General features: G+C 40.1%; 1 protein-coding gene across 1 annotated transcript in view; it reads right to left on the bottom strand.

The window, feature by feature from the left end:
- The window catches only part of iqgap1 (IQ motif containing GTPase activating protein 1), a 62293-nt gene extending 35854 nt beyond the window's left edge, over nucleotides 1–26439 (bottom strand). The window contains exons 1-3 of the mRNA XM_034900494.1: nucleotides 26156–26439; nucleotides 23815–23917; nucleotides 71–227 (exon numbers count right to left, since the gene is read on the bottom strand). Coding sequence (XP_034756385.1) covers nucleotides 71–227; nucleotides 23815–23917; nucleotides 26156–26201 — 306 coding nt within the window. The 5' untranslated portion in view covers nucleotides 26202–26439. The remainder of the gene's footprint in view (nucleotides 1–70; nucleotides 228–23814; nucleotides 23918–26155) is intronic.
- Nucleotides 26440–26667: the final 228 nt, after the last annotated feature.

Below are 26667 nucleotides of genomic sequence, written 5' to 3'. Positions count from 1 at the left end.
TCGTTCATACACGTGATTGCCCTCCTCTTCAACTTTCTCTGATGCATAGATACATTATATATGTTTTCACCTTGTAACGCGTCTGCTCGCGGTCGTAGATCTTCTTGAGGGAAACGGTTTTTGGGGCGAAGAAGTTGCCCAGTTTGGCCAGATAGACGCCGTTCCTCAGCCCCTCTTCCAGCTCCGTGGTGGGAGGCAACTCCTCGTCCAGACAGGCCTCCATCCATCTGCAAGGAGAGCACAACAGACAGATCACATATGATAGCACAGTACATCGCATTCGGGTCAAATTGACCCGTTTCAAATTTTTGAAATAAGAAAAGTTGCATTTTTTCTACTTAAAAATCAACGTCCTTGACTTGTTTTCTGTTATAAACATGTATTCCCGACTCATTTCAGAAAATTATTCTGGATATGACCACTTTTTCCAAGATAGGCAGATTTTTAACATGAAATATAACCTTATGACAAAAAAACGAATCATACTTCCATTTTTTAGTGTGAGACTGATTGCAATTCCTAAACATATATGTTATTGTAATTGTTTGAAATTGAGGTCAAGACAATATTTGTTAATAGATTATGAATTACAATTTTATTTCAGAGTTGTTTTTAAAACACCAAATAAGTCACGGGATACGAGAGGGTCCCGAAAGTGAAGACAACACAAGGGTTAAATCTGCACTTCAATATTTGATGGAAAACACAGTGCTTTCAAGCTGGAGAGCGGAGTTAACAAAAATATTAAATACATTTCTCCCCACCGGGGATAAAAATACCATTTCATTTTTCATCAAAGCCACAAGGCAATCAAGAAGCACTTCAAAGGGGGTTTTATTCAAACAAGTGTGTCTTCGAAGCACTTGAAATTCGAAAGCGATTTTCATAATTGATAATTGATTCATAATTTCATAATTCAATAATAATAAAAAATCCTCTTATAGTTGATAGTAACGAGGGCTGTGCGATTAATTGAACTTTGATCGCGATTTAGATTTTTAATCAAGAAAAACTATCATTTTGCACATTATGTTTTGCAGATAAACAAGTTATTTTTTTCTTGTGTACTGAATGAAAAATCCAATGGGAAAGTATAGAGGGAAATTTCACTGTTCAAGGTGTTTTCACTGTTAAAGTTCAATAAATGCATCAACTTTCAAAAAGTCAATGAGTAATTGTGTTCATGATTATTTTTCATAACCGAGCCACCGTAATCAAATCGGTAAAAGATACTGCACAAAGACTCACAAAAGTGTAGTCAAATAGTAATATTACAGCAGTGGCTGTATGAAACTGAAAATGAAAATGCTGTTTTGAATTGTGGTACCATTTCCGTTACATGGGGAGCAAAGAGTCCATATGTGGAGGTGTGCTCAAGTTACATATAAAAAAAATTAAAAAGAATAGTGCAATTTCCTGCATAATGCACCTTCCACATCATGTTAAATAAAGCAGAAAGAAAAGACATGAAAAATCAACTGAAACATTTCTGTAAAAAATCCAGGATTTGTGATATTTTTCCAGCATTTCTCTTATGAAAAAAAAACAGTAAATATGACAATGAAAAAGAGAAATAAAAATGTTAAAGTGCCCATATTATGAAAAAATCTGGGATTTGGGGTGTTATTTTGTGTCCCTGGTGCTTCCACACACATGCAAAGTTGGGGTTTGGGGGGGGGGGTACTAAGGCAGACATTACTAGGTTTCTTACAAGTTTGGAAGTTTTTGATTGCAAACATACATTAGACCTGCTACACATTCTGTCTCCATAAAACACAGCGGCATCTCATGAATTTCTCTACGCCGATTCCGAACCACCAGTCTGGCTGAGGGCTCTGCAGCGCCATGACAACACACACCTAACCTGGCCTGTGGTAACCTCTCCTCCTGCACACAAAGTTCCCAGCATTCCACACGTGTAACATTTCATTTCATTTAGGTCATATTGTGGAGTCACATTCCTGCTGTGTGCCGGTGTCAGTTCTCATACCGGGACGGGCCTGGTGGACTAGATTCCACCACCTCATGTCATCGCTGCCCAGGAACTACAGAGACGCCATCCCAATCATATCAAAATAATGGAATAATCTTTGCAGCTCTACTTTATTTTATTGAAATTAATTTGAATGTATGTGGACCTGATGTTCTCTATTTGAACCAACTGTTAAATGTATAGTACTTGTAGTACTGCAGTTGCATTGCCCATCTCAAAGTAATATATCTTCTATTATTACAGATCACATTGTTTCCTCCCCAGCAATAGCCCACCACCACGACGGTGCCTGCCCTGCTTTCTTAGGAATTTCAATTATCAGCTCCTATCATAAAAACCTTGAGTTTATCTTTGGCTGTGACAAGTTTCCCAGCGTGAGGTCAAACGCGGCCTTTTCAAAATGCAAACTCTTCTTTTCATCTGCTAAGAAAACACACCCACTCGTCTGTAACTAAGTTCTTTGTCATGCAGGTTAATACTAAATTAACTTAATCCTGAAGGAGATAAAAAGATGAATTTCTCCCACACACACACACACACACACAGTCCTCACACACACACACACACACACACACACACACACAGTCCTCACACACACAAACAAACAAACGCACACACACACACACACACACAGTCCTCAAACAAACGCATCAAAATGCACTCACTCACACCCACACACTGCAGAGCACAGGCCAGCTAACAAGCAGCTGAAACAACTCCCCTCCCAGAAAGTCCTGACATGGGGTCCACACACAGGCCTGCTATTGAGGCAGAGGTGGTCCACCCATGGCGCAAGGCCTGGGCCTGCCAGCCGGGAACAACCCCCTCCTTTCACTCCCGATGGAGCAGTGAAAGGCTCCATAAAGACTGCTAACTAATGGCTCTTTTATCAAGGCTACACACACACCCTTTCCAGGCTAGCGCAAACAAAGACACACCCTCCACTCCACAAGTAAGAACAGCAGCTATGAAAGGGATTCATGAATACAGACGACTGGATTCCTGTTGATTATTATTATCAAAAGGCATGTCTACAATCAGAAAAATAACCCCAAACGCTAAAGGATTGTCTGGTATTACTCTGAATGTTGATGTGAGAGATATGAAGGTGAAAGGGCATCCTCTGGAACAAGCTATGTGAAGGCTACGTTCATTACATACAGATCATAAAAACATTTACATCAACCTCCTTGTTGGGATTCCACGTTTAAGAACATTTCTGATGATTAGATATCGCCCACTTGACAAAAGAACTACAGGCAAACATCCAAATGAAATCTGCTGCCAAGCCCTTTAAGAAAAAAACCATACACTCATTTGTTAGCAGAACACTACACATTTCTAATTTGGAAATCTGAGCAGACAAACGCGAGAAACCTCTGGGCAAAGCCTTTATATCCAGCAGTTAAAGCTTTAGAGCGTGACTATTTTCAAATGATGACAGTTTGTTACATTCAAGCCATTGCCAAATGAGTTGATACAAAGCTAATAAAGACCATCGTCTGTCTCCTCCTTGGCTACGTAGTGCGTAACTGTGTGGAGGAGGGGTGGGAAGCGCAATCAGTTTATCTGTGTTTTAATCCACCGATGTCTCTAGCACTAAGATTAGGCAATGGTTAGGGTTAGGTTCGGGTTCAGTGCCTTGAAGCCAACGGTTGCTACGCTGCCTCGAAGGAGTCGTTGGGGGCTTAAAACACCACCGAGCGCGCGATCACGGAGGCTTGTATCATGTGAATGCACCACAAGTGTCATTACTTAGAATTCCTCATGGGGGTGACTACATACTATAACTTTAATGTTCATCACAGTTTATTCATACCTGGTGTAACTTGTTAATGAACTGCTATAAATATGTACCACATTGAAAAATAGCGAGTTTAAGATAAGGTGACCAGGTTTCACAGACGAAATCCGGGGACATTTTCAGCTCAGAAGCGGATTTACTTCCAAAACATGTCATGTTTTTATTTTTGTAAAACTTAAAACGGGGACACTAGACCTAGAGCTGTTTCCCCCAACAGACAACATTATGGAAAGGATTTATAAGGCCGTCGACCTTTATGTTAAAGATAAATGTCCTTTTTTACAACATAAAAGTCTGCAAAATTGCCTTTGCTAAACCCACCAGACTCCATGTAAATAATCAGTGATTTTAGCATCGTAAAATACGGCTTTCTAAAACATATCTGAGCACCGCTGGAGCGACTATATTGGCTCCATTTGGTCGGTATTTACTTTCTTTTATTCCACTTTCGGGTCTGTCAGTCACAGTGAAAAACGGGGACATTTCCGGGGACAGATCCAGCCGGGGACAGGTCGCCAAAACCGGGGACTGTCCCCGGAAACCGGGGACGTCTGGTCACCCAAGTTTAAGATCCATGTCCATGTATGTAGTGTGACTAAGGTGATAATGGGGTCTTTAAAAATGTGTGAACGTTCCTAAATTGCAACAAAGGAGCATTCACCCAATTCTATATTATTATTTTAAACCAAAATTAAAAACAAAAAGGTGTGGAATATAAGCAGTTTGGGCACCACTTAAGCTGAATAAATGTTAAGTCAACAACTCTAGTTACAACTTACTAAAATACTTTTGTCAGATCTAATGGTAGAAGTTGGTCCTTTGAGTATTTACTTATTTATTTATTTATTTATTATCTGCTTTAGTGTCAGATAAGATTATAATATGGTTACGATTGAAAATTGCATATTGTTTTTATTGAAAAACGTAACAAGTCTTCCAGAAAACTAGAGAAAAAGCACTATCTCCAGACTTAACTAACAGGCCAGATGTTTAGACGTCCGTCTCCGGATCAGTAACCATTTGTTTTAATAAGAGATACCACACAGCAGCACGAGAGTGTACAGGAAGACGTGGAAACACCACAAGTCTTTATCTCGTCCCTCCTGTGAGCAGGCAGGAAGTTGCGGTCAGCGGCGCGTTCAGAGGTCAGTCTCATAGGAAGAGCTCTGCTACTGACCGCTGTCTCTCCAGGAAGACACTGCATCCTCTGTTCTCCGACACACTGAGAATCCTAGAACCTCCTCCTGCACCACGGCTTTACTGGGGCGACTGGCTGTACGGGGTCCCTTATGTGTCTCTGGTGCTTCCACATGCATACAAACTTGGGAAAAAAACTATCCATGCTGTTTTGAGTGAGATACGGTTTCTGCATGTCCTCTGTCTTCAGTCTCCTGGTGAGCTGTTAAAAATCTGCACGGCTTTCTACGTCCCTAGCCAAGACGAGGTGGCAAACCGTAGCACATGCCACCACTACCACGCTAGCTCTTTCTCAATGGCAAAACACTGCTACAACACACACTAGTTCACCATAATCTCCAAAAGAACTACTTCCTGTTCCTGTTCTGCAGGTATTCCACATGTGTGCCCTAAGTTAGAAGAAGTCTCCCAGCTAGTCCTGCCCTGTACTGACCAAAGTTGGACAAAGTTATCTAGCTGATGGGATCTTACCTCGCTACTGAGCATGTGCAGCTCCCAACAAAGATAGTATGGAAGTGAGATGTCTCACTCTTTAGCTAAAACAGAGACCTAAACACACAGAGTGAAAACAGGATCTGCAACAACAAAAATGTGGTGTTTTTTGAAAATGAAACCAAGGAAACTTATATTGGTAGAACCTCAAAATACATTCATGAACCTGAAAATGAGCATAATAGGGAGCTTTAAAGGGTAACTACCGTTTCTTTTCAACTTGTACCCTATTTTCCTCTGTTTTTGTGTCTGAGTGACTGTTCAGAGTAACAATCAATCTTTGACATTGGTCCAGTATCAAGCAAGATCGCTGCGGTCGGCAGCAGAGAAACAAGCTACAATATAAGTTAATAAGGCCATTATCCAGCTAAGATTTACCTTCACGATAGTGCTTGTTTTGCAGCTGACAGGTTCAGGTTAATAATGTAAGTTAATTAATAAGTGTCTGACAACAAAATGATTTCTAAGGAGGTCGACCTTTAAAACCTCTGAGATCTTTCTGTTTAACCAAAACAGCTCTCAAGTAGCTAGCACTAAACCCTAAACTTAAAAAGCAATCATTTTAGCATGTGAGCCAACATATTGTCCCATGGAAAATTGGTAAACTGTGTGTTCATTTCAGAGTTGTGATGGTTGGAAAAGTGGAAAGATGACCCACAACGGCTTTTCATATTTTGATTTTGTTTCTGTTGACTTTGAATGAAGTGTATTTTACAATGCTAAAATTACTGTTTATTTACTTAAATTACTGCTTATCCTAAGGATTGACTGTGCCACATGTCTGTTTAACATTAAAACATGATGATTCATAAGAACTCCAACAATTACTATTTTGATAGCTTTGTATTCGATGCATTAAAAAGGTATAATGGCGTAAGGCAGACCAACACATTATTGTAGGCCCAGTTTAAAATACAACTTCATTTTATACAATATATGTAGGTGCTCTCTTTCAGTTGAAGGGTCCTTGGCTTAAAAATCCCTGAGGACCCCTGGACTATGTGGGCGAAGACACTTCGGACTTCAGTTACATTCTTCTTTTTTCCCCCCCAGGTTTCCGTCTGAGCTACGGGCGCAGTGCTTCCGCTGTAGTTAATGTTTTAATAACTGCTTATACTAACAGACCACTAGCCTGGTTATTGTAACGCTAAGAGCTATTTGTTCTTCCGTCAGTCTCAGGGAGCAGCCTAATGGGTTTCACCTGACTCATCATTTAGAAACACTGGAAAGTTTTAAACAGCATTTACAAGGCTAAATGTCAACATGGAACAAGTCCAACATAGAGTCCTGCATACACATACACTATGTATACACACACACACACACACACACACACACACACACACATAGATACAGTATATATATATATACACACACACACACACACATACATACATACAGTATATATACAGTATATATATGTAGTATGGCTGAGAAGCATTCTCCCTCTCAGTATTAAAACATTAAAAAAAAAAAAGAATTTGATTGAAAATAGTATGATCATGGAAATACTAAAAGAAGTTACATGTGACCTAAGACGCCCCAAACCAATTTGAGCCAGATTTCATTTCATGTTTCATGTCTTGTTAAGTCAGCGTCTCAGTCAGATGATCTTAAATCACATGAAGTGCATAATTGGCCTCAACATACCTGGACCTACACACATGTACAACTGTCACACACACAGTCGTAATTCTATTTTCTGCAGCGTGAACATCGACATTAAGACTCCTCCTATATTTTCCAGCCATTTTGTGGCACTACAAACAAGATTATTGCAAGCTATGACTCATCCTGCCGGACTGTGACAAGAAAACATAAATTTAGCTTATTGTGTAAATGAGGACACAAAGAAACAAAAGCTAAATTCTCATGACTGAGGGAGCAACACATGACTGAGACAAAGTGTGTAGATGTTAATATATAATATAATATAATAATATCCAGTTGTTAAGGAAAACAACACTTCTTGTTGCCGTTTCCAAGTCAAAAACCTTGCTGCAGCAAAAGATAGAGTAACTGGAAGTAGATCATTCTAGGTCAGCTAAACAATAATTGATTTGCTGAAAGATGACGTGACGAGTTGCTGCTATATAAATATATTATAACAGACAAAAAAAGACATTTAAAAGAAATAACCTTGGAGCTTTGTGATAACTATTTTTCCACTTCTTTGAGAGTAAACAAAAGAAGAAATCTACTTTTTAAAACGGTGATCATCTTCTTAGCTCAGTGTTAACCAAGGTTACAAGTGGCATCCACATATGGATATATTTCACTGCCGCCTTTCGCTCAGAAATCAGTGTTACATGGTGTAAGGTGTCATGACCTCAAACTTTAATCAAGAATCAACCGACGCATGAGCCCCACCCACTACTGAAGCCTTCAGCTAAGCCCAGGAAGCCCCATGTGTACATGAAAACATTCTCAATAACGCACCTAATACATAAAACAGGCATTACAAGGCCAAACAATCTGCTAAGTTTAGGGAACGGTGTTCTGTTCTGTGCCATCCCTGCATGACATTATAAACAGAAGGCAGTGCTGTGTATTTACGGAATAGCTGGAAAGGCAAATAATGTGTGATGAGCCTTGTCACAACGTCAAGGTACACATACCATTATCACACATCCCCTCCCTGTCCTGCTTTCCTTCTTGCTAACCACCCACCTCCTCCATTGGGATGATAAACTGGAGTCTAATTAAAGTCTGGGCACATTCTCTTTTACAATCCATGTGGAAATCCCAACTACATGTAGGTTTGTTCTGTTTCTTCGTGATATCAACTTCTGCAGTAAACACACCGTGAAAGGCAGCGGCATATTGGAAAGGGATTTAGGGATTTTTTTGTGTTAGTTAAAAGAAAATATCAGCAGAAAATTACACTTTAAAATGTATCTCATTCTTTTTTTAGCAGTGCCTTTTATGTTCAATTCATTGCTGAATTTGTTCAATAACAGAATCTTAGAAATGTTTCTTTCATTTGTTTTAAATTCAACAAACAGTTGCTAGTATTTTAGCTGAATACTGAAAGCAGCAGAAATGCAGATCTGAGTACCATTTAATATCAGTTTCTTTATCGTTAGTAGTATTGTCATCGCGATGTTCAACAAAGTTATTGTATAAATTGCATATTTCACAAGGACAAAGTACAAAGGAAGGGATGGAAAAAAAAACTAAAAAGGGGAGAAAAATGACAAGAGGGAACACACACAAAAAAAATGAGTGAGAGCCAAGATGTCCATTACATGCTTTGCTGCAACGCTGGAATCTGTGCACCAACCGACCTCGTCCTCTCACACTCCGTGTGACACCGTGCACGCCGGGTCACTGGGTGAGATCGGCGCCTAGTGTGTTAAAGTGGGGGAAATAATCAACAAGGCCCGGCTGTCCACCGTAACAGATTTCACCGGCCGAGACGCTGACCTCTTCATGTACGTTTGGGAAAAGCTTGTGGGAAAAAAAACTACAAATCTGGTTCATTTACAGCTTCTTAAAGTGCATCTGCATATCAAAAGTAATTCTTCTGATAGAATATCATTTCTTAGGACAGTAAGGATGGATGTACAGTATGTTCCAGCTGAAACAATTAGCAGATTGTGGATTGGATGACTAAAAGAAAGTCATTGTATCAGTAATTCCCAACTGGGTGGTTGGGACCTCTTACAAAGATGCAGTAAGCGATGCTGCAAAGATTGTTGATCCCATTCCTGAAATGTGAGGATTTTTCCTTATTGTGTACTTTTAAGACGATACTTTTATATACTTTTACTTAAGTAACATTGAACAGATGAAGTTGTTGCTGATCAGTTCAGCTCTCTGCTAGTGACAGGTTTTTATCACCATGACAGCTTCAAAGACTGGGCTGTGACGGAGATCCACACTGGAAGAGTTAGGGTGCTGACACACTAAGCAGACGGCGAAGAACCAGTGGTGACCAAGGTCTGACTGGGGCGTCGCCTCCCGTCCCATCACACTGCCTGTGTCTTGGCCAAAAAGGTGGCACTTGAACACAATGCAAAGACCGTTTTTCTTCTTGTGCACTAATTTGCTTAAAGCTGACCTTGCAACACACAACTTTTCAAGCAATTCCACTGTCACAGACTTATTTCCAATATCTGAAGGAAATCAATACCTAGTTTGGTTTAATCTTTCAAAACAAATCTAGTTCTAGTCTTGCAATGTGTGACCTGCAAGATCTCCAGTCTATACCCATTATGATGATTGTCTTTAGATGTTAGATGGTGTCAGACCAAAGTCTGTTCAAAGTCTTAGTGCATGGTAGGCGTAAGCTGAATAGCCAATCGGGTGGATTCCTCTCACCGACGTCTGACGCCAAAACAAAGCTGACGAGTAGTGACTGTGTGTGAAAACTAGGGCGCCCGGCGGTCTCCTTGGTGTGTCAGCAGCTCGATGTAGTCTCAGGTTTCACACACAGACAGCAGGCCAGGTGAGAGGCTGTGGAGGAGGGGTGGGACCCGGACCGTTCCCGCAGGGCTTTTATGGAGCACTGATCCCTCTTTCATTCCCTTTTCATTCCCACATTCTAAACTGACTGTGTGACTCAGGCCTGTGTTCTTCTGGGAGGCCTCGGCAGGTAACATTTACACAGCAACCAAAATCCACCCTCCAGCAGGGTCGCAGTAGAACTCAAAACTGGTACATTCAACGATAAACTCTGTTCATTTGGAGTTTTCCTAGGTTTGTGACCTCTTAGTATTTATGGCTGTGTTGTTGTCTGTCGGTGTGGACAAATAAAATGTTTAATCGCAAGATTAACGTTCTTCTTGGCCAAACTTTGTAGTTTTTTTTCACATGCTGTTGCAACAACTGGTAACGTTAGAAAAACTACAAAACCACACCGGATCAAGCTAGACTGAAACAAAACAGGCACGCCGCACACACCGTTTGGGCTTGCGAGCCAGCCAAAGAGTAGTAACGTTACGTTTTGAGTGGATGGCGAGCGTGAAGTGGATGCCAACAAGATTCTGGATGGAAAGTTTACTTTTTAAAAAGTAGCCAAATTTTCCATTGACAAGACCAAAGTGATCTGTGTGTCTGGTTGTTGTGAACTGAGTTATCATCGCAGCACGTCCAGTCTGAAATACCACTCGACGGCCAAGCACACAGCTGATGCCAATGTTGTTTTCAATAAAACAAACATTTGCACAAAGCAAGCCAATCCACTTTTCCATGTTAAGAGAATTAAAATGTGAAAAAATGGGACAAAAAGAAATCACTGAATAGATAAAAATGTGCGATTACTTGCGAGCTAACTATGACAATATGATCAATCGCGATTTGATGTTTCAATAGTTTGACAGCACTAGCATCAATACTTTGTCCCACCCCTTATAATCCTAGTAAATGGCTTTATGATCATCCTGACATTTCATCTAAAAAAGGTACTTTTATTGTCACATACAGTACATGTAGTGAAATTCAATCTCTGCATTTAACCCAACCCTCCAGGAAGCAGTGGGCAGCCGTTTACAGCGCCCGGGGACAAACTCCAGATCGGATCCAATGCCTTGATCAAGGGCCCGACTGGAGAACCTAGTTCATGTTTGTTGATGGTGGTTGGAACCGGAGCCCCCGGAGGAAAGTTATGCAAACATGGGTTGAACGTACAAAATCCACACAGAAAAGGCCGGAACGACCTGGATTCTTACCCAGAACCTTCTTACTGTGAGGACACTAACAATGTGCTAACCATTGGGCCACCCACTAGTCAAAACTTACTCTTCATCCGGGTCAGTCGCTTGAGGACAGATGGTATCACTATGAAAAGGTTTGAACACTTGTGTCATTGTTCTCCTCATATCAACACAATGTCAGGGACTGACATTACATAACAGTCATTGCAGAAGCGGCAGCTATACACAAGAGTGTTTCAAAACAATTAGAAAACAGGAAATTACAGTCAAATGGCCAGCACTTTAGGGGGAACTGGGCTGGACTCGCACTGAGTCCTCAAGAACAGAGTTTTAAACTCATGTAGGGGGAAGAAAAAAATTCAAGCTTCTTCTTTCGGTAGCCCTTTGGTAGGGAGGGGGAGAATAAAGTCAATAAGTTTAAAATCGACTTCAGAAAGAATGCTAGACACCAAAACTGGTGGAAGTTCTCCCTTCAAAACACATTGAAGTTGGTTTTGATCTTCTTCTATTGAGAATATACCAGATGACTTAAACTCAAGGAGCAGCACACTAAGGTTGTTTTAGACCATAAAAGCTGTTCTAATCCAACTTTAACAATCGTTAATTTGTTCAAACTCTAATTTGTTGAATATGTTCTAGTTCCTTCTCTCCTCTGTGACAGTAAACTGAATGTCTTTGAGTTGTGGACAAAATAAAAAGACATTTGAGGACGTCTTCTTGGGCTTTGAAAAGCTAAGTAATGAACATATTAGTCGACAATGGAAGTCATCGTTAGTTGCAGCCCTAGTTTTGCGTTATAAACCTTTTGCTACAGTCTGTGTGTGGTTTACACCCCCTGTCATTGTGCAAGGTATACAAGTCAGTCATTATCTTAAATGTAAAAGATATATATTTCGCAATATTTTACAACAGTCTTCTGCTGGCAAGCTATCAATGAAAAAAAAACAGACATTAATGTGAAAGTAAAGTTAGTAAAGTAACGATTATTTCTTGAGAAATGTTGTATTATCATGGGTGGAACACTTGACTCTACATGACGGATAACAGATATAACAGAGATCATCTTTCCGCTTACTGTGAAGCTTTATCTCACTCTGTAAAACACAAGATTATCTTGATCTTATAGTAGTCTTGAAAACAGTCGTAAAGTTAAGTAGTGTCATGGTGTGTTGAAACTTTGGTCTACAGTTACCATGTCGGTCTTTGGCTGACAGAACAGGCGGAAACTGCTGCAGTTGACAAGTCGACCCACTTACTGTAATACAGCAGAAGCACGGTGAATGAGTTACTGACGTCTGAAGAAGCTGTCTTCTAAGATGTACAGTACACACAAGCACAGGTGTTTGCATTCAGGGCCCTGAGGCTCTGGACCGATCTGCTTAAGGATATCAGGTCAGTTGAGTCAGTGATCTCCTTTAAGTAACTTCTTAAAATATATAATTTTATCTGAGGGCCTTTACCGATTTTATTCGAGCTTGAACCTCCCCTGAACTGTCTTTTGAACTTGTGTTTTTCTGTTCTTACCTACACTGTACAGGGTTTTACACCAAACAATTTATATTTGTTGCAGAACGGAAGAACTGGAGAGTTTCTTCTCTCGGTGGCTCTCTGGTAGCAAGGGGGAGAATAAAGTATATGAAAAGCAATTTAAAAAGGCTTTTATTGCAAGTGGCATATTCTCAATAGAATAAGTTAAAAACCAACATCAACCAGTTTCGGCATCCAGCCTTCTTTCTTAAGTTCTTCTTGAAAAAAGCTGGACGCCGAAACATATTGACGTTGGTTTTGAACTTATTCTATTGAGAATATGCCAGATGAAATAAAGGCTTTCTTTGTCCTTAAGACGAGTACCTTGGGGTTGCACTTGATGTCTATTGTTTTTTTATTGTTGTTTCTATGATCTGAGGTCTATGCTACGAGTCAAGATCAACATGTACTGGGTTTCTTTCAGTAACCCGGCTTCACCTGACCCAACATAAACTGTGTCACCACGGTTGTTAACAACTAGTTCAATCCACCCAGGGTTTCCCAATCCAGCGATTCACGCATTCACATAAAAGAGCACAGCACGTCCAATCGCAAACATTTACCAGAGATGTATATTTTACATCGAAAGAGCAAACTATAATTCTACATAAATACTAAGAACACAGACACGCTTTTACAGCAAAGCACTGGAGTTGCTGCTTCCTTAAACAGGAAGGAAAGCTGAAAAAAAAAAAATAAAGGCTGACGCTGTAGATGTGTAAATCATAACGCTTATCAATATCACTTCCCCATCAGTCAGGCACAAGATGGGACCATAATTACACTTGTGATTTCCATAAACTGTCATTGCTTTAGCCTTTTATTTCAGTTGCTACTCTGGCAATGGGAAGCGATCATGAGAGCCAATAAAAAAATATAAAAAAAAAACAAATCAAACCGACGTGTTCATTGGCAGCACACGGCTAAAGAAGCCGACCTATAAGAAATCTGGTAGGCTAAACATTTTAATGTTTTTAATATTCATAAATTTAAGGGCAAAATCACCATCACCAAACCCACCAGACTCCATTTAAATAATCAGCACGGTTCATGGAAAAACATCCGGCTTGTCTTGGTTTGGACTGAGTGCGCGTTGCACGGTCCAATGTATGAGCAATGTAGCCTTGTGCCCGTATGTGACCTCTGATAGTGTGTTTCCCTTCTGGGCAAAAGAAGAGGTGGACAAGTACCAACAACAGATACAGCGAAAGACCGAGCAAAACATTTCCCCCCGTCCTGCCAACCTGTATACATTTTAACACCAATGTAGTGTAATGGTTTTTTCCATTCCAAAGTCACTGAACTGGCTGCTGTTTCAATCCTGTCAGCTCTCTGCAGTAGACAGTGCCACACACACACACACACACACACACAAAGTCCAATAAGTACTTCATCAAACCGTATGTATGTGTGTTCCAGCCCAGGATAGGAAATGAATTAACAATGTAAATGTTCAAATTTGATTCATTTAAATAAATTATTATTTTTGGTCTTAAATCCTCCAGAAGGAAATTCAATTCAACCCGATTTAAAAGGCAAGTGCGTCCCTGCATTTTGGATAAATAAATAAATAAATAAATAAATAAATAAATAAATAAATAAATAAATAAATAAATATTGCATGTAACCAATAAATAAAATAACTCCAAAAGATTTCCACCTGGAGATAGAAACAAACAAAACATAACATATCATAACAGGAGCAATATGTTGCCTCCCTGTCAACCGCCGGTGACATAACCCAATAAAAAACCACTGCGGTATTTGAACTGCTCGCCCCAACAGTAAGAATCCAGTCTCAGGGTAAATGCTGATCATTCTTCAGTGTCACTTACTTTGACACAAATGGTGGATGTCAATAAAACACCAAAGTGTCGTCAGACAGTCAGTGACAGTGAGGAGGAAACCTGACAACCACAGGTAAACCCTGCTGTCGCTAGGCAACACTCAACACTACACGACTAATATTTTGTTTTACAGACACCTGTCACGTCAACAGTATTGTTCTGTTAACTTTAAACCAAATAAGGTAAGAGTCAGAGAAAGAGAAAATTGCTGCTATTTTAGGCAACCAATGTGCAGTTCATAATCACAAAACCATGGGCCTCAGTGACGATGACGCATTCATTTTTTATTTTTTTTTGTCTCTTTTGCGCAGGTCATGTTTTGAAAGACGTTCCTGTAGCTTAGTAATGTAAATTCATTTTAACGTAGGCCCTACCTAAACAATGATCAATGATCACCAGATTTCTCTCTCATATGGCTCTTTTAATTTCCTTGCGGGAGTCATCCCAAAAAGGATTAATTAAGAGAAGTCTAAGAGAAGTTGTAACCACTGAAAACCGTCAAAGAAATCGAATCAAAAGTCCAATTATTATGGATGTTATTAGACATTTTCAGCAGGGCAGCGGAGCAGCTGTGGGTTGACTCCCCACGGTTCTCATGAGCTTTATAAGTCCTAACTTAAAAAAAGCATAACGTGATCTAATGTACCTAAACAACGATCAATCATCACCAAATTTTCTTTTTTTGACAGATTTTAGTGGAGCAATAAGAGAAATTTGGTAGTTGTTGATCTTTGTTTAGGCACATTAAACCATGTTGGGCTTTTTCCTCCCTAGGGGCACCAATGAAGAAGAAATCAATGTGCGATAAGTTCTATAATAGTTGGATTTCAGTTTAGTTATTTTGACAGGCTTAAGTGTTTCTTCAAATCTTTTAATGTCTTAAAATCATGACGGGTTGTGCTTTAAAACGATGTGCACCTGGCATAATGAAGTGAGGATGTCACCTGGAAGTCTATAATGCATTTCCTTCATCAAACTGCAAGTGTGCTCGAGTATTTTTCCAAACAAAGAAACCCAAAGTTTGCTGATGCAGGCTTGATCTTTCTCCGTGTACACATGTGGAAATATCAAGTCAAAGCACACTATTTCTGAAAAACTGGAACAAAGGCGTTGCCCACGAACACACCACAGCTCCAACATGACACAGGTTGAATCCTGGGATGAAACATACACTGCTAAAGGAGCGCTTCCAGCTATTTATCTGCTGCAGCATGCAAATAAGAATTTGACTAAACGGATTCTGTAAAAGAAACATGTTAACACTTTGATCTTACTACAGTTTTATTTAGAATAGTCAAATTAGACAGACTCACATACAGGGATGGGTCTCCAGACCCGGTTTCAGTAGGACTCTGTTACAAAATTCTCAAAACTTTGTTTTCAGTACAGCGTGTGTGTAAAGACTATATTTAAAGACTAAAAAATTAAAGAGCCCCATCCCTACGCACACCATCTTTGTGATTAAAACGGTATAGCTTGGTGTTTTAATCCACACAACAAGTGTGAAAGCAACAAATTGCTCCTGAAAATAGTTTCACATACATAACCCGGTAAAACTGCAATTTGTGATTATAGTACAGATTACATAAACTGGATTTTTCCAGTCTTTATGCTAAACTAAGCTAGCTGGCTGCATCTTCATATTTACTGTACAGATACGAGAGTACCAAAATCATCTCATTTAAGGCTGGGCAAGACAGCAAAAACCCCAAATTTTTCCCCAAATTGTCAAAATATTGCTTTAACAGAAGACTAAGGCTGAAACACACAATTGTTTTATTGCTGATTATCATGTTGATTACTTTTTGATAAATTGATTAGCTGTTTGGTCTATAAAATGTCAGAAAATGGTGAAACATGTGGATCAGTGTTTCCCAAAAGTCCTAGATGACTTTTTTTTTATTGACTCAAACTGATTTAATTGATTATTAAAATAGTTGGCAACTAATTGATTCATCTTTGCAGCTTTGGCTGAGGCCACCATCCACTGTTTTTTAGAGTTTAGGCATGTAAAAATGAGGCTAATCTTTGAGGCTTAAACGAGGCGTCGTCGTAACAGAACATTTGTGTATATATATTTGTGTAAGTTTTTTCGTTGAAACACAAGGACTCAAAAAGGGACATGCTTTAAAAGGCCATCAGTTTAATGTTTAGATCTTTTCAAATGATAAAATCCAGGTAAAACCTCTCAAAACTGAACCCCGGGGATACGCAACACAAAGCACAGAGAGAGAACCTGCCCCACTGGGCAATTTAAACCCAGATTGCCGTGTGAAATAAAGACATTTTAATTTTACAATAAACACTACGGCGTGCCTTGGATTGTTTTCGAAGGAGACTCGCGTTATACATATATTTTAAAATCATATTCCACCCATGCAGAGCGCACTTTACATGATGACTAAGAGCCGTGGTGTATTTAGATAATTTTGTTAAAAAAAAAAAAAAAGTCAAGTACTTTGAAGACCATTTCCAAAAGTGCATACTTTTCTCTCAAAGCCTTACACTTTTATAAAATGTCCTGGTTATAGTGAACCCTGTCATTTAGAGAAATTACACAAAACACTAATTAGACGCCCTCACAGGAAAAAAAAACACTGCTGTGTTTTTCTTCTCAGCACAGCGACGGAGGGAGAATGAAGACAGAGAATGGGTAGTAAAGGTGGCACGGGAGGGAGGTGTCCAGGGCTGGACAATGTATCCCTATTATATCGTTATCGATGTAGAAGGACAGATATCATCTTAGATTTTGGATATCGTATGAGACACAAGTGTTGTCTTTTCCTGGTTTTAAAGGCTGCATTTCAAAAAAGTGATGTCATTTTCTGAACTTACTAGACCAGAGATCTTCAACCGGGTGTCCGACCGGGACCCTTAGAGGGGTCGTGACTAGGACCCTAAGGGGGTTCCTCGGAGTTACTGCAGGGGGGGGCCAAGAAATTACTATTTTTTTTAGAAGTTTTTTTTCAAAACTGCAAATGTTTTAACATGAATCCAACATATTAGCAAATATGAAGCTGTCCATTTGTTAAGGTAGTCACTAAGGTAGCCGTCCACAGATCCAGTTAATCCTAAGGACCAAACACAAACACACTCAAATGACTTTCTAAAAAGGTCAATGTCTTCATGTTGAAGGTCATCAGCTATAAAAAGCAGCTCAGAATGCAAAGAGGTTTTTTTCTGCAGGTATTTATTGTGCTATCGTTTATTTCTTTTACACGAGTATGTCAATTTATTTTTATTTAAGTATGTTATTCGAAGTGTACTATACTTTTTTTTTTTTTTTTTTTTTTTTTTACACATTCTCAAGCTGCGTTTTTGTTTTGTTGACCTACTGTGAAGACAACTGTCTCCACTCTGGTGGACAATAAAGTTCTTTTCTAAGTAATGAACCAGATGTTTTGCTTGAATGATGTTTGATCCTAAGGTCTGCTCACAGCCAAATGTAGTCATTTTTGTTGAATTGATCTTGATTTAATAATGAATTGATTTATAAATGCATAATTGTGTGCATGACATACAGTTTTTTACCATTTGGGTGTGAGCTACAAAGTTATGTACTGTATGCATTAGTTAATTGCTGCAATTCTGAAAAAAGGCAGTGACATCACTGGAACCAGTAGGTCCAGAGTGTGTCTACACGTGGGCGGCTGTTTTCGTAAAATGTGCAGCTTTACACAAGATGTCTTTAATTGGTCTGGTTAAACTATTTTTTTCAGGCAACCTGTCTAGTAAATCTACAAAAATAAGCATCTATTGCATAAAAAAAACCCACCAAGGTACAGCTAAAAAAAAATAAAAAATAAACTCAGGGAGTTGACAGATATCTCATAATACACAGTATCTTGGTTAAATATCAACCTTAAATCTCTCACCACTGTTATCATAGACACTCCCTCCTCTCTTCTCCTAAAGACAAATCAAACGCTCCTGTTCACTTTCACTCTGCTCTCAGACCTGGAAGGAATCTGGTTCACCGGGGGAATCAGAACCTTTCGGCTACACTCCAAAAATAACTACGTCAGCCGCTGAAAACATCTGCTGAGTGAGTGATTTAGAACCAGCTTTACTTCACCGCACACAGTGCAAGCAGGGTGACAGGAAACAAGGGAGAAACAAATGTAGACGACAAGTAACAGAGGTGCAGAAGCAGTCACGGAATCCTGACTCTGAATGTAATCGCCTGTGTCATTTATCGTCAGTGAATCCACCGTGAAGCTACCGGTGCACTGAGGTGATGGATAGTGAATGTGCAGTCAGCACAGATCATTAAACACAACTACCACACTGAAAACATGGCCAACTGCATAAACAGGTGCCTGGCCATGCAAGGCATACTTTAGAAAAAAAGAAAAAGCTCAGTTTGTTGAAGCAAACGCAGAGAATCCACAATTATGTCACTGCCTAATCTTAAAGAAATAATACTGCTGACACACTTAGTCTGTTGATCATTTCTGATAATCGAGGAGTCATTTATCAAGTCAAAATGGCCACAACGTAGGGCGCCTGGGTAGCTCCCCTAACTGAGCATGCGCCCCATGTACAGAGCTCAGTCACTGCCGCAGCAGCCGGGGGTTCAATTCCGACCTGCAGCCCTTTACTGCATGTCACTCCCCCTCTTGTCTCCCCTTTTATATACTCACCTGTCCTACTAAATAAAGGCCAAACATGTCAAATTAAAAGGCCAAAAATACCCAAAAGAATATCTTGAAAAAAATCGAATCTAATCAAATTTAGGGATTGACCGATGCTGTTTTTTTAGGGCCAATACAAATAGTGATTATTAGTAGTTAATAATAACAACAACAACATATAACTGATATTTGGAACCGATATTTAAAGTGAAAGTGAAAATCTTCAAGACAAAATTAGGATTTTGCAATGTTACAAACACAAAACTTTGTTTAAATGCTTTAAGCAATTATTTAATACATTGGGTACTTTCAACATAATACCCAGTAACCTCCGACACAGTGGTGAGTCAAGCCCAAGCAGAGGGACAGACAGAGCCGGGGCCGAGCCAAAGTAGAACACTTTATTATTATTATTATTATTATTATTATTACGGTACAGATAATCTGCTGACTTTCAAAAAACTGCCCAATAATCGGCCAGGACCAATAATCAGTCTCCCCTGCCTAACCGTTCTGAATCCAGCTTTATCAAAGTGACAATCTGCAGCTTTTGTTTAAAACAGTATTTTTGTAAATAGAGTATCATAACCAGCAATTTAAAGACATTATAGATTAAACTAATTAGTCATAGTTGTAGCTACTGTAGAGCTGCAAATATTATTTGATTTTTGTCAACTATTAAATTAATTGGCACCTATTTTAATAATCAATTACTCAGTTTGAGTCTTTTTTTTTATGAAAAAACAGCTAAACTTCTGATTCCAGCTTCTTCAATGGGACAATGTTCTAGTTTATTCTCTCCTCTGTGACAGTAAACCAAATCAATTTGAGTTGTGGACAAAACAAGACATTTGAGGAAGTCTTGGGCTTTGGGAAATACTGATCCACATTTCCCCCCATTTTATGGACCAAACAATTGAGAAAATACAACTTAAAATGACTATGAAAATAAATCGTTAGTTCGGTCAGACAACGCGACTGTGAACATTGTGCTAGTTTCTGACCTCATCACTCCCTGCAGTCTGGGTTTACATGCGATGTTGGGGAGTGATGATAAAGTAGCTTCCCCCTGGCCGCAGGCTGCAGGTGGATGATGGGGTGGTGGTTGGGCTAAAAGCTCGCAGCAATACAGGTGCAGGGCAGCAGCAGCATCGCCAAGGCAGGGATGGGGTAATGTAACAGGTCAAATGGAGGGGGGGGGGTGTTTTGTAAGTAATATGGGGAGTGAGGCATGTTACGTGTGTGTACACAGTGCAGCTGGAGTTGGCCGCCTGAACTAGCTCGCAGGCATCGCCCCATTTGTGGCCCTAAATTGTAGCCATGGAGAAAACCTTTGAATTTGAGAAGTTGAAAAAGATGTCACGATAATTCAAATATTGCAGAGGGGATCAGCCTCAGGCTGTTCCTCTGCATTTGATGGGAACATGAAAATAAGAATGATAACGCATAGTTTGCATCCCTCTGCTGAGGGAGCATGAGTTCACCCTGTACCCAAATCCAGACAGGCCTTCTCCGCTCAAACACACACCTGACAGTAGTAGTGCTGTAACAGTGAGTGAGACACGTTACGTTTCTGCAGCCAGGAGCATAGGTGGCTCACATGCTCTGCGTTGCACCTGTCAGACGCGTTCCCATCAAAACGACCCAGCGTCGACACGCACTCCCAGCATTCCTCCCTGCAGCGCTCCGCTGCAGGCTCAGGTGTTTCCCAACCCGCCTGATGAAAACAACAGACAGCTCAGGGCCAATCAGAAGGCTCACAGGGCCACATAGTTAACATGAAAGTTACAAATGTACGTTACCTGAAAACAACGTGTAGTTGTTATTTTTTTAGCATCTTACATCACACCTTCAGTCACTATGACCACTACAGTCAGAAACATTGTGCCAAAATATGAACAATGACGTTGCTGTCAACATTTATCACATTCAGTGTCCACATTGCTATTTTCCAATAAACTGCAGCTATCATAGTTCAGACATTTTTATGTCTTTCCATAAATAGCTGAAGGAGCGGCGGTGTACACAGCAGAAACTCTGTTGTAAGTCTGCTCTATACCATAGCAGCAGAAATTTAAGAAGAAACAGACGAATCATTTTCCTTTACATTTCTCTTCATTAATGTATTTTTCTGCGATATTCCAAAACAAACCGTGTCCAGGATGAAGCCACAAGACAAATGTCACATGTACAAAAAGATGTACTTTTTTGGCTCTTAATTTGATGATAACTTACTTAACTGTAAGAAACGGTAATATTGAGGCAGCCGGTGCGCCAAAAAATACAGTAATTTTCCTTTAATTTTACAATAAATATTGTCTCTCTAAGATAAATTTATGAATGTATTTTCATGTGAAAACAATTTTTTTTTTAAGTGTAATGTTAGTTACAGTTACAGCTTTTTCATCCTCTTATCAGTCAGTTATTTCTGTATTTTTTGGTGTTCATAAAAAAAAAAAACACAGGAGAAGGTTGTGAAGTGCAAACCAACTAATTCCATAACATTAAAGTCTTTTTACAGTGTTAGGGGAGTAAGGAGAGGACAAACTGAGGAAGTGTCAGGTGGAGGAAAACCAGACAAAACAGAAATCATTCCAGGAATTTGCTGGAGACGGAAGATTGGCTGAGAGCAGATGACAGACGTAGGACAGCTGTTAAAAATTATGATACATACTTTTTCTCTGATTATCATTAAAAACTGATTGCATGTTAAACTGATCACTCGAAACAAGATAACCATGCAGCCATCATCCGTCCTTGTGAAAGGCCCAGGATGTTTCTGGAGGCAGAGCAGGCGGAGGAGATTCCCAGACCTAATGTGATAAACTGACAACATTGACTTAGTAATAACATCCACTTGGTATAAATAAGCAGCTGTTGAGAGCTTCCAGTTGGACATTTCTGTAGGACTATTCCGTAGGAAACTGTCTCCTTGATTTCACAAGGAAAAATGAACTTTTGTATAACTTCAGTGGTCTTTATTTTGTTTATTTTTGATAATGAAATTATTCTAACAGCCAACAACCGTGCAACCACTCCGGCACTCACACAGGAACCTGTTGCTAAGACCACTGTGGGTTTCTGTGGCAACAGTGGGAAATACTCAAATCAACAGGGACTGAGTCACTTCCTGTCTCGCACAATCCTTCCTCTTTTGAACCTGCGAGCTTGCAACGGGGTCGACTCCAGAGTCACAGAAAGCAGTCTTACGCAGCTGTTAACACGCTCAGGCAACCACGCAGAGACACGTGGGCACATGTCTGTATGTGTGTGTACGTTTGTTTGTGCGCGACCGTGTGTGAGTATGAGTACTGAGTAACACACCTCAACTACTCCTTCATAAATTCCAAGTAGGAAATGTTTGCAGATGAAAAGTTACAGTGTGGTAAATATAAACATATGTTCGACAATCCTTTTCTTCACTTCTATTTCTGCTGTTACACAGATCACCAATGTCCTCACACATCATGAGAATCTTTTTATGTCTATATTATATTGTCGATGAAATCTCCAAGAAACCGTTCGAGAAACCATTTTTTTTTAGCTTCTGCATGCAGTATGTACTGTGTTACTTCATATTTGTGTACAAAATCCTTGTTTTCACTTACAAAAGAAGCCAACGTCCTCAAATGTTGACTGAACACAACCAGCTAGGAGAGGACGTTTTTAATATCAGATTACAGAATAAGTAACCGAGATAAACTAGCCAGAAATTCAATGTCAACTTTCTTTACAGTTTTTTTTAATCTCACACTTAGTTGTCTGGAACCAAACCAGCACCGAGGTTTGACAGTCAACTTGATCCCAGAAGAGCAGCTAAAGCCTGAGCGGGGGGGGGGGGGTTAATTAATCAAACTAAACTGAACTGCTAAATTAAACTCGATGGACTATATCGCAGATCTTACAGTCAGATTTCAGTGACCAATGATACCAATATCTCTGCCCATGCGGAGGAGCCATTCAACATCAACTCGATTTCAGTTACCATCCATTCACTGAATGAAATGACCACTAATTCAAACAAAAATGCCATAAAGTTCCAGCATCTTCATTCTTGAGGATTTCCTTTCTTCCATTATCTTTTTTTTTTTTATAGAAAAACTGCTTAGCTATGGGTTTGGACTTTTAGTTGGACCAAAGAAGCAATTTGCAGACTAGGAATCTACGTATGATTGCTGTGTTTCACTACCTTTTTGTCAATTTTCGCGGACATTTCATGGAGGAAATTATCTGCAGATAAACGCATAACTGTTAAAGTGTGATTTATACTGCAGATGTCTCACTGTGGTCAGAAAGCACAGGGGAGACACTTTGTTCCTCTCACTATGACTCTACAACCACTAATCGCTCCAAAGCTAATTGCTGTCACTCTCTCACTCTACCACACACACCCAGCGCATACGCATGCCACCCCTGCTATTCTCTTAAAGAGATAGACGCACAGTACAACTTACAAGCATAAACTTCAGACCACTTACACAGGCTACGGCGAAAGCTCTGCATGGAGCCTCCGCAGAACCATAAATCAGCCTTGAGATGGAGCCTCAATGACAGCTCCATAGCACTATCTGAAATCTCTGGGATAAAAGCTGTGCCCTGGAGTGAGAGACGATCTGTTTAAGTGGCCTGCAGAAGTTCAGGTAAACGATCCACCAGCTCTTACCTTTTGGCTTCCTCCAGGTGACACAGGTACTCATAGGCCATGTTTTGCTGCCGCTGCTCATCCATCTCCTCCGCTGTGAGCCGCTCCACGCCATCCAGGACAGCTGCAGCAGTCCAAAACACAAAGTGAGACTTTCAAAACAGCAACAAATGACATTCCTCAAAACAATATCACAAGAAACCTCTGGATCTCTTGCTGAATTTACACCGAAAGATCAAAAAGGAAATTGATCAATGTAATGCACTTTACATTTTGGTTGATTCCTTATCAAATTAAGGCTGTGCAATTAATCGCGATTACGATTTGGCTCCTAATGATCACAAAAACACATTATGTTTTGCAGGTCATTTGAGGGAATGAATGTTTTATTTGAAACATTTTAAAATAAAAAAATAAAAAGATATTGGCTTGTGTCTTTTAAGGCCGGCTACACACTGGATGTGTCGCGCAAGCGTGTCAGCGGCAAGGCGTGTCCGTTTTTATTTTAATACCCATGTTAACAGGCTAGAACTTCCACACTGCCTGCATGAGCCGCGCCGAAAACGCGTGCATGCTAGAAATCCAACCAACGTCTATTTCTCACGCAAGCGTGTTGGAAGCGTTTCCAGGCAAAATAGAATAGAAAAATATATGTATATGTCATTTTAACACAATACATATTAATAAATGTTTGGATGATGTTTGAAAGTCTGTAGGTTTTGACATCAATACAGATCAAAATGTTAAAAAAATAATATTCTGTAACCTATTTTGCCTTCAATACTGACAACACTGTCATGCTTTAATCAAATCAGTGGCCCGTATATTTATGTTAACCTGTTTTCCAGAGTTTGAATCTGTTGGCGCTATATCCCGAGATAGCCCTCCCTGTACGTCACCTAGCGACAGCGCAGCGTCAGACACGTTTCTGGTGTGTAGGACCTCAAAAATCTACGCAGCCACAATGCTCCTTACACGCAACCGAAACGCCACGCACGTGTGACGCAGTCAGTGTGTAGCCGGCCTAACTTTTCCTTGTTGTTGTTTTTTTAAGTTCAATAATTGCAACATCTTTACGAAAGTCAACGAGTAAAACAAGTGGTGAATAAACGACTATTTCTAAATTGACATAATTAATCGTGGCTACGATTGTTTTCCATTATTGTGCAACCTGTAACAAGTAGTTGTTTAGGATTGTACTTCAAGGTTGCCTAATGAGGACAAAGTTTCCATTTAGCTTCCTAGGCCTCTCCAAAGCTCCATACACTGGAGGTATGTTACAAAGGGAAAGCAGCCTCATTCATTAGTCATCTGTGTAGCCAGTAAACACATGAGCTTAATGTGGCCCAGGGCTGTGGGACAGTGTGATGAGGACAATTTGTCTTGAAATGGCAGTTTATTCATTTACTGAAAACAAAAAACAATGCAGGGCAGTTTATGGGGCAATTCCCATGAGAATACATTGAGTGGAGCTGTGATTCCTGCCTGCAAAGAAATGTTCCCTGCACAAGTTTCTTTCCCCAAATTATAGAGGGGGGGATGGGGCACAGGAGGGCGTGCTATCCAAGGAGGCCCCATTTTAGCCTCCTGTCAAAATCTGAGGGGATTTCTAACATCACCTCAGATAACATCAACAGGTAAATCCTGATTTCAACCAAAACTCAGGACCCAATGCCGTGAAAACTTGAGCACCAGTTTCTGAGATAGTTTCACCACTGATATGTATGAAGAAAAGAAAAAAGTTAATATTAGGATATGCCAGCTAAGCAAACCAATTCTGGTTTTCCATATTTGATGGATAAATGAGTGTAAAGTTTCACTGTGTAATACAAATGAAAGGTGGATGACTGATTAGCACAGTCTCTTTCAAACTTTGGCCCCCCAAATAGTTTAGAAATTAACTTTATGGGCGGTGGTTATATTGTGAAAGTCCTTGTCTTTGAAAAACTCACACACAAAACTTCTAAAAAATCTTCTACATTTAAGAATATTCTGTCCAGTTTTGCACATTTGGCACAAGTACATGTAGGTAATAACTTGTGCGCGTAAAACTAACGTGTGTGTGGAAAAAGTTGGGTAAACTCTGAAAGGAGGCCTACCTCCCTCCCTCCTTCCTATCCTTTCTGCGATGCATTATTATCAAAAACGCGGAAGTCATAATTAGGCTGTTTCCATCCTGTCAGAAATAAAAACCCAATCCGACTGTGAGCGCTGTGTACAGATTAAATCCTACTTTTGTGAAGTTTTGGGGGCGTTTGCATGCAGCAGAGCGGTGATCCGAGCTGCTTCCCCCCTTGTAGAGGGAAGGCAAGCCGCCTGCCTTGCATCATATACGGCGGGCAGAAAAAGAGTGTGAACTTACAGCCATATCTCGGCCGGAGCCCGTCTGTCTCGTCAGAAGTTGACATCCTCCTCTCTTGAGAAACGCGACTCTCTGCGCTCCGGTACAAACTTTACGCACAGTTGTGGACAGTTTTGGTTCCCAAACTCTCCGGAGCAAAAGAAAAACACCAAAAAAAAACTCAACACGGATAGAGAACCTAGCAAGGACCTTTCGGCCCTCTTGTTCCTCCTCTGCACACTTTGACTGGAGACCTTTTTTCTTCTTCAAACCTCACTGATGTCACTGGGTGTGTTCTTCCTAATCCTGAAGTATGCGTTTCAGGAAACAGAGTTCAGTAGCCTGCAGGCGGGCAAGCTGCTGGCGCAGCGCCCCCTGCTGTCCGCTGCAGGCAGGACACTAAGCACAAAAACTCAAAATCAGGAAACTAAATTCTAATGTGAAAAATCCAGCGGCAAAAAAATAAGTATTTAGATCCTTTACTTTAAATATCCTCAAATGTATTAAAAATAAAAGTAGCCTACTCGATGCAG

This window comes from Etheostoma cragini, chromosome 1 (assembly GCF_013103735.1).
Source record: "Etheostoma cragini isolate CJK2018 chromosome 1, CSU_Ecrag_1.0, whole genome shotgun sequence".
Lineage (NCBI taxonomy): Eukaryota > Metazoa > Chordata > Actinopteri > Perciformes > Percidae > Etheostoma > Etheostoma cragini.
The sequence above is the reverse complement of the archived record's forward strand: the minus strand, read 5'-3'. Positions and strand labels throughout refer to the sequence as shown.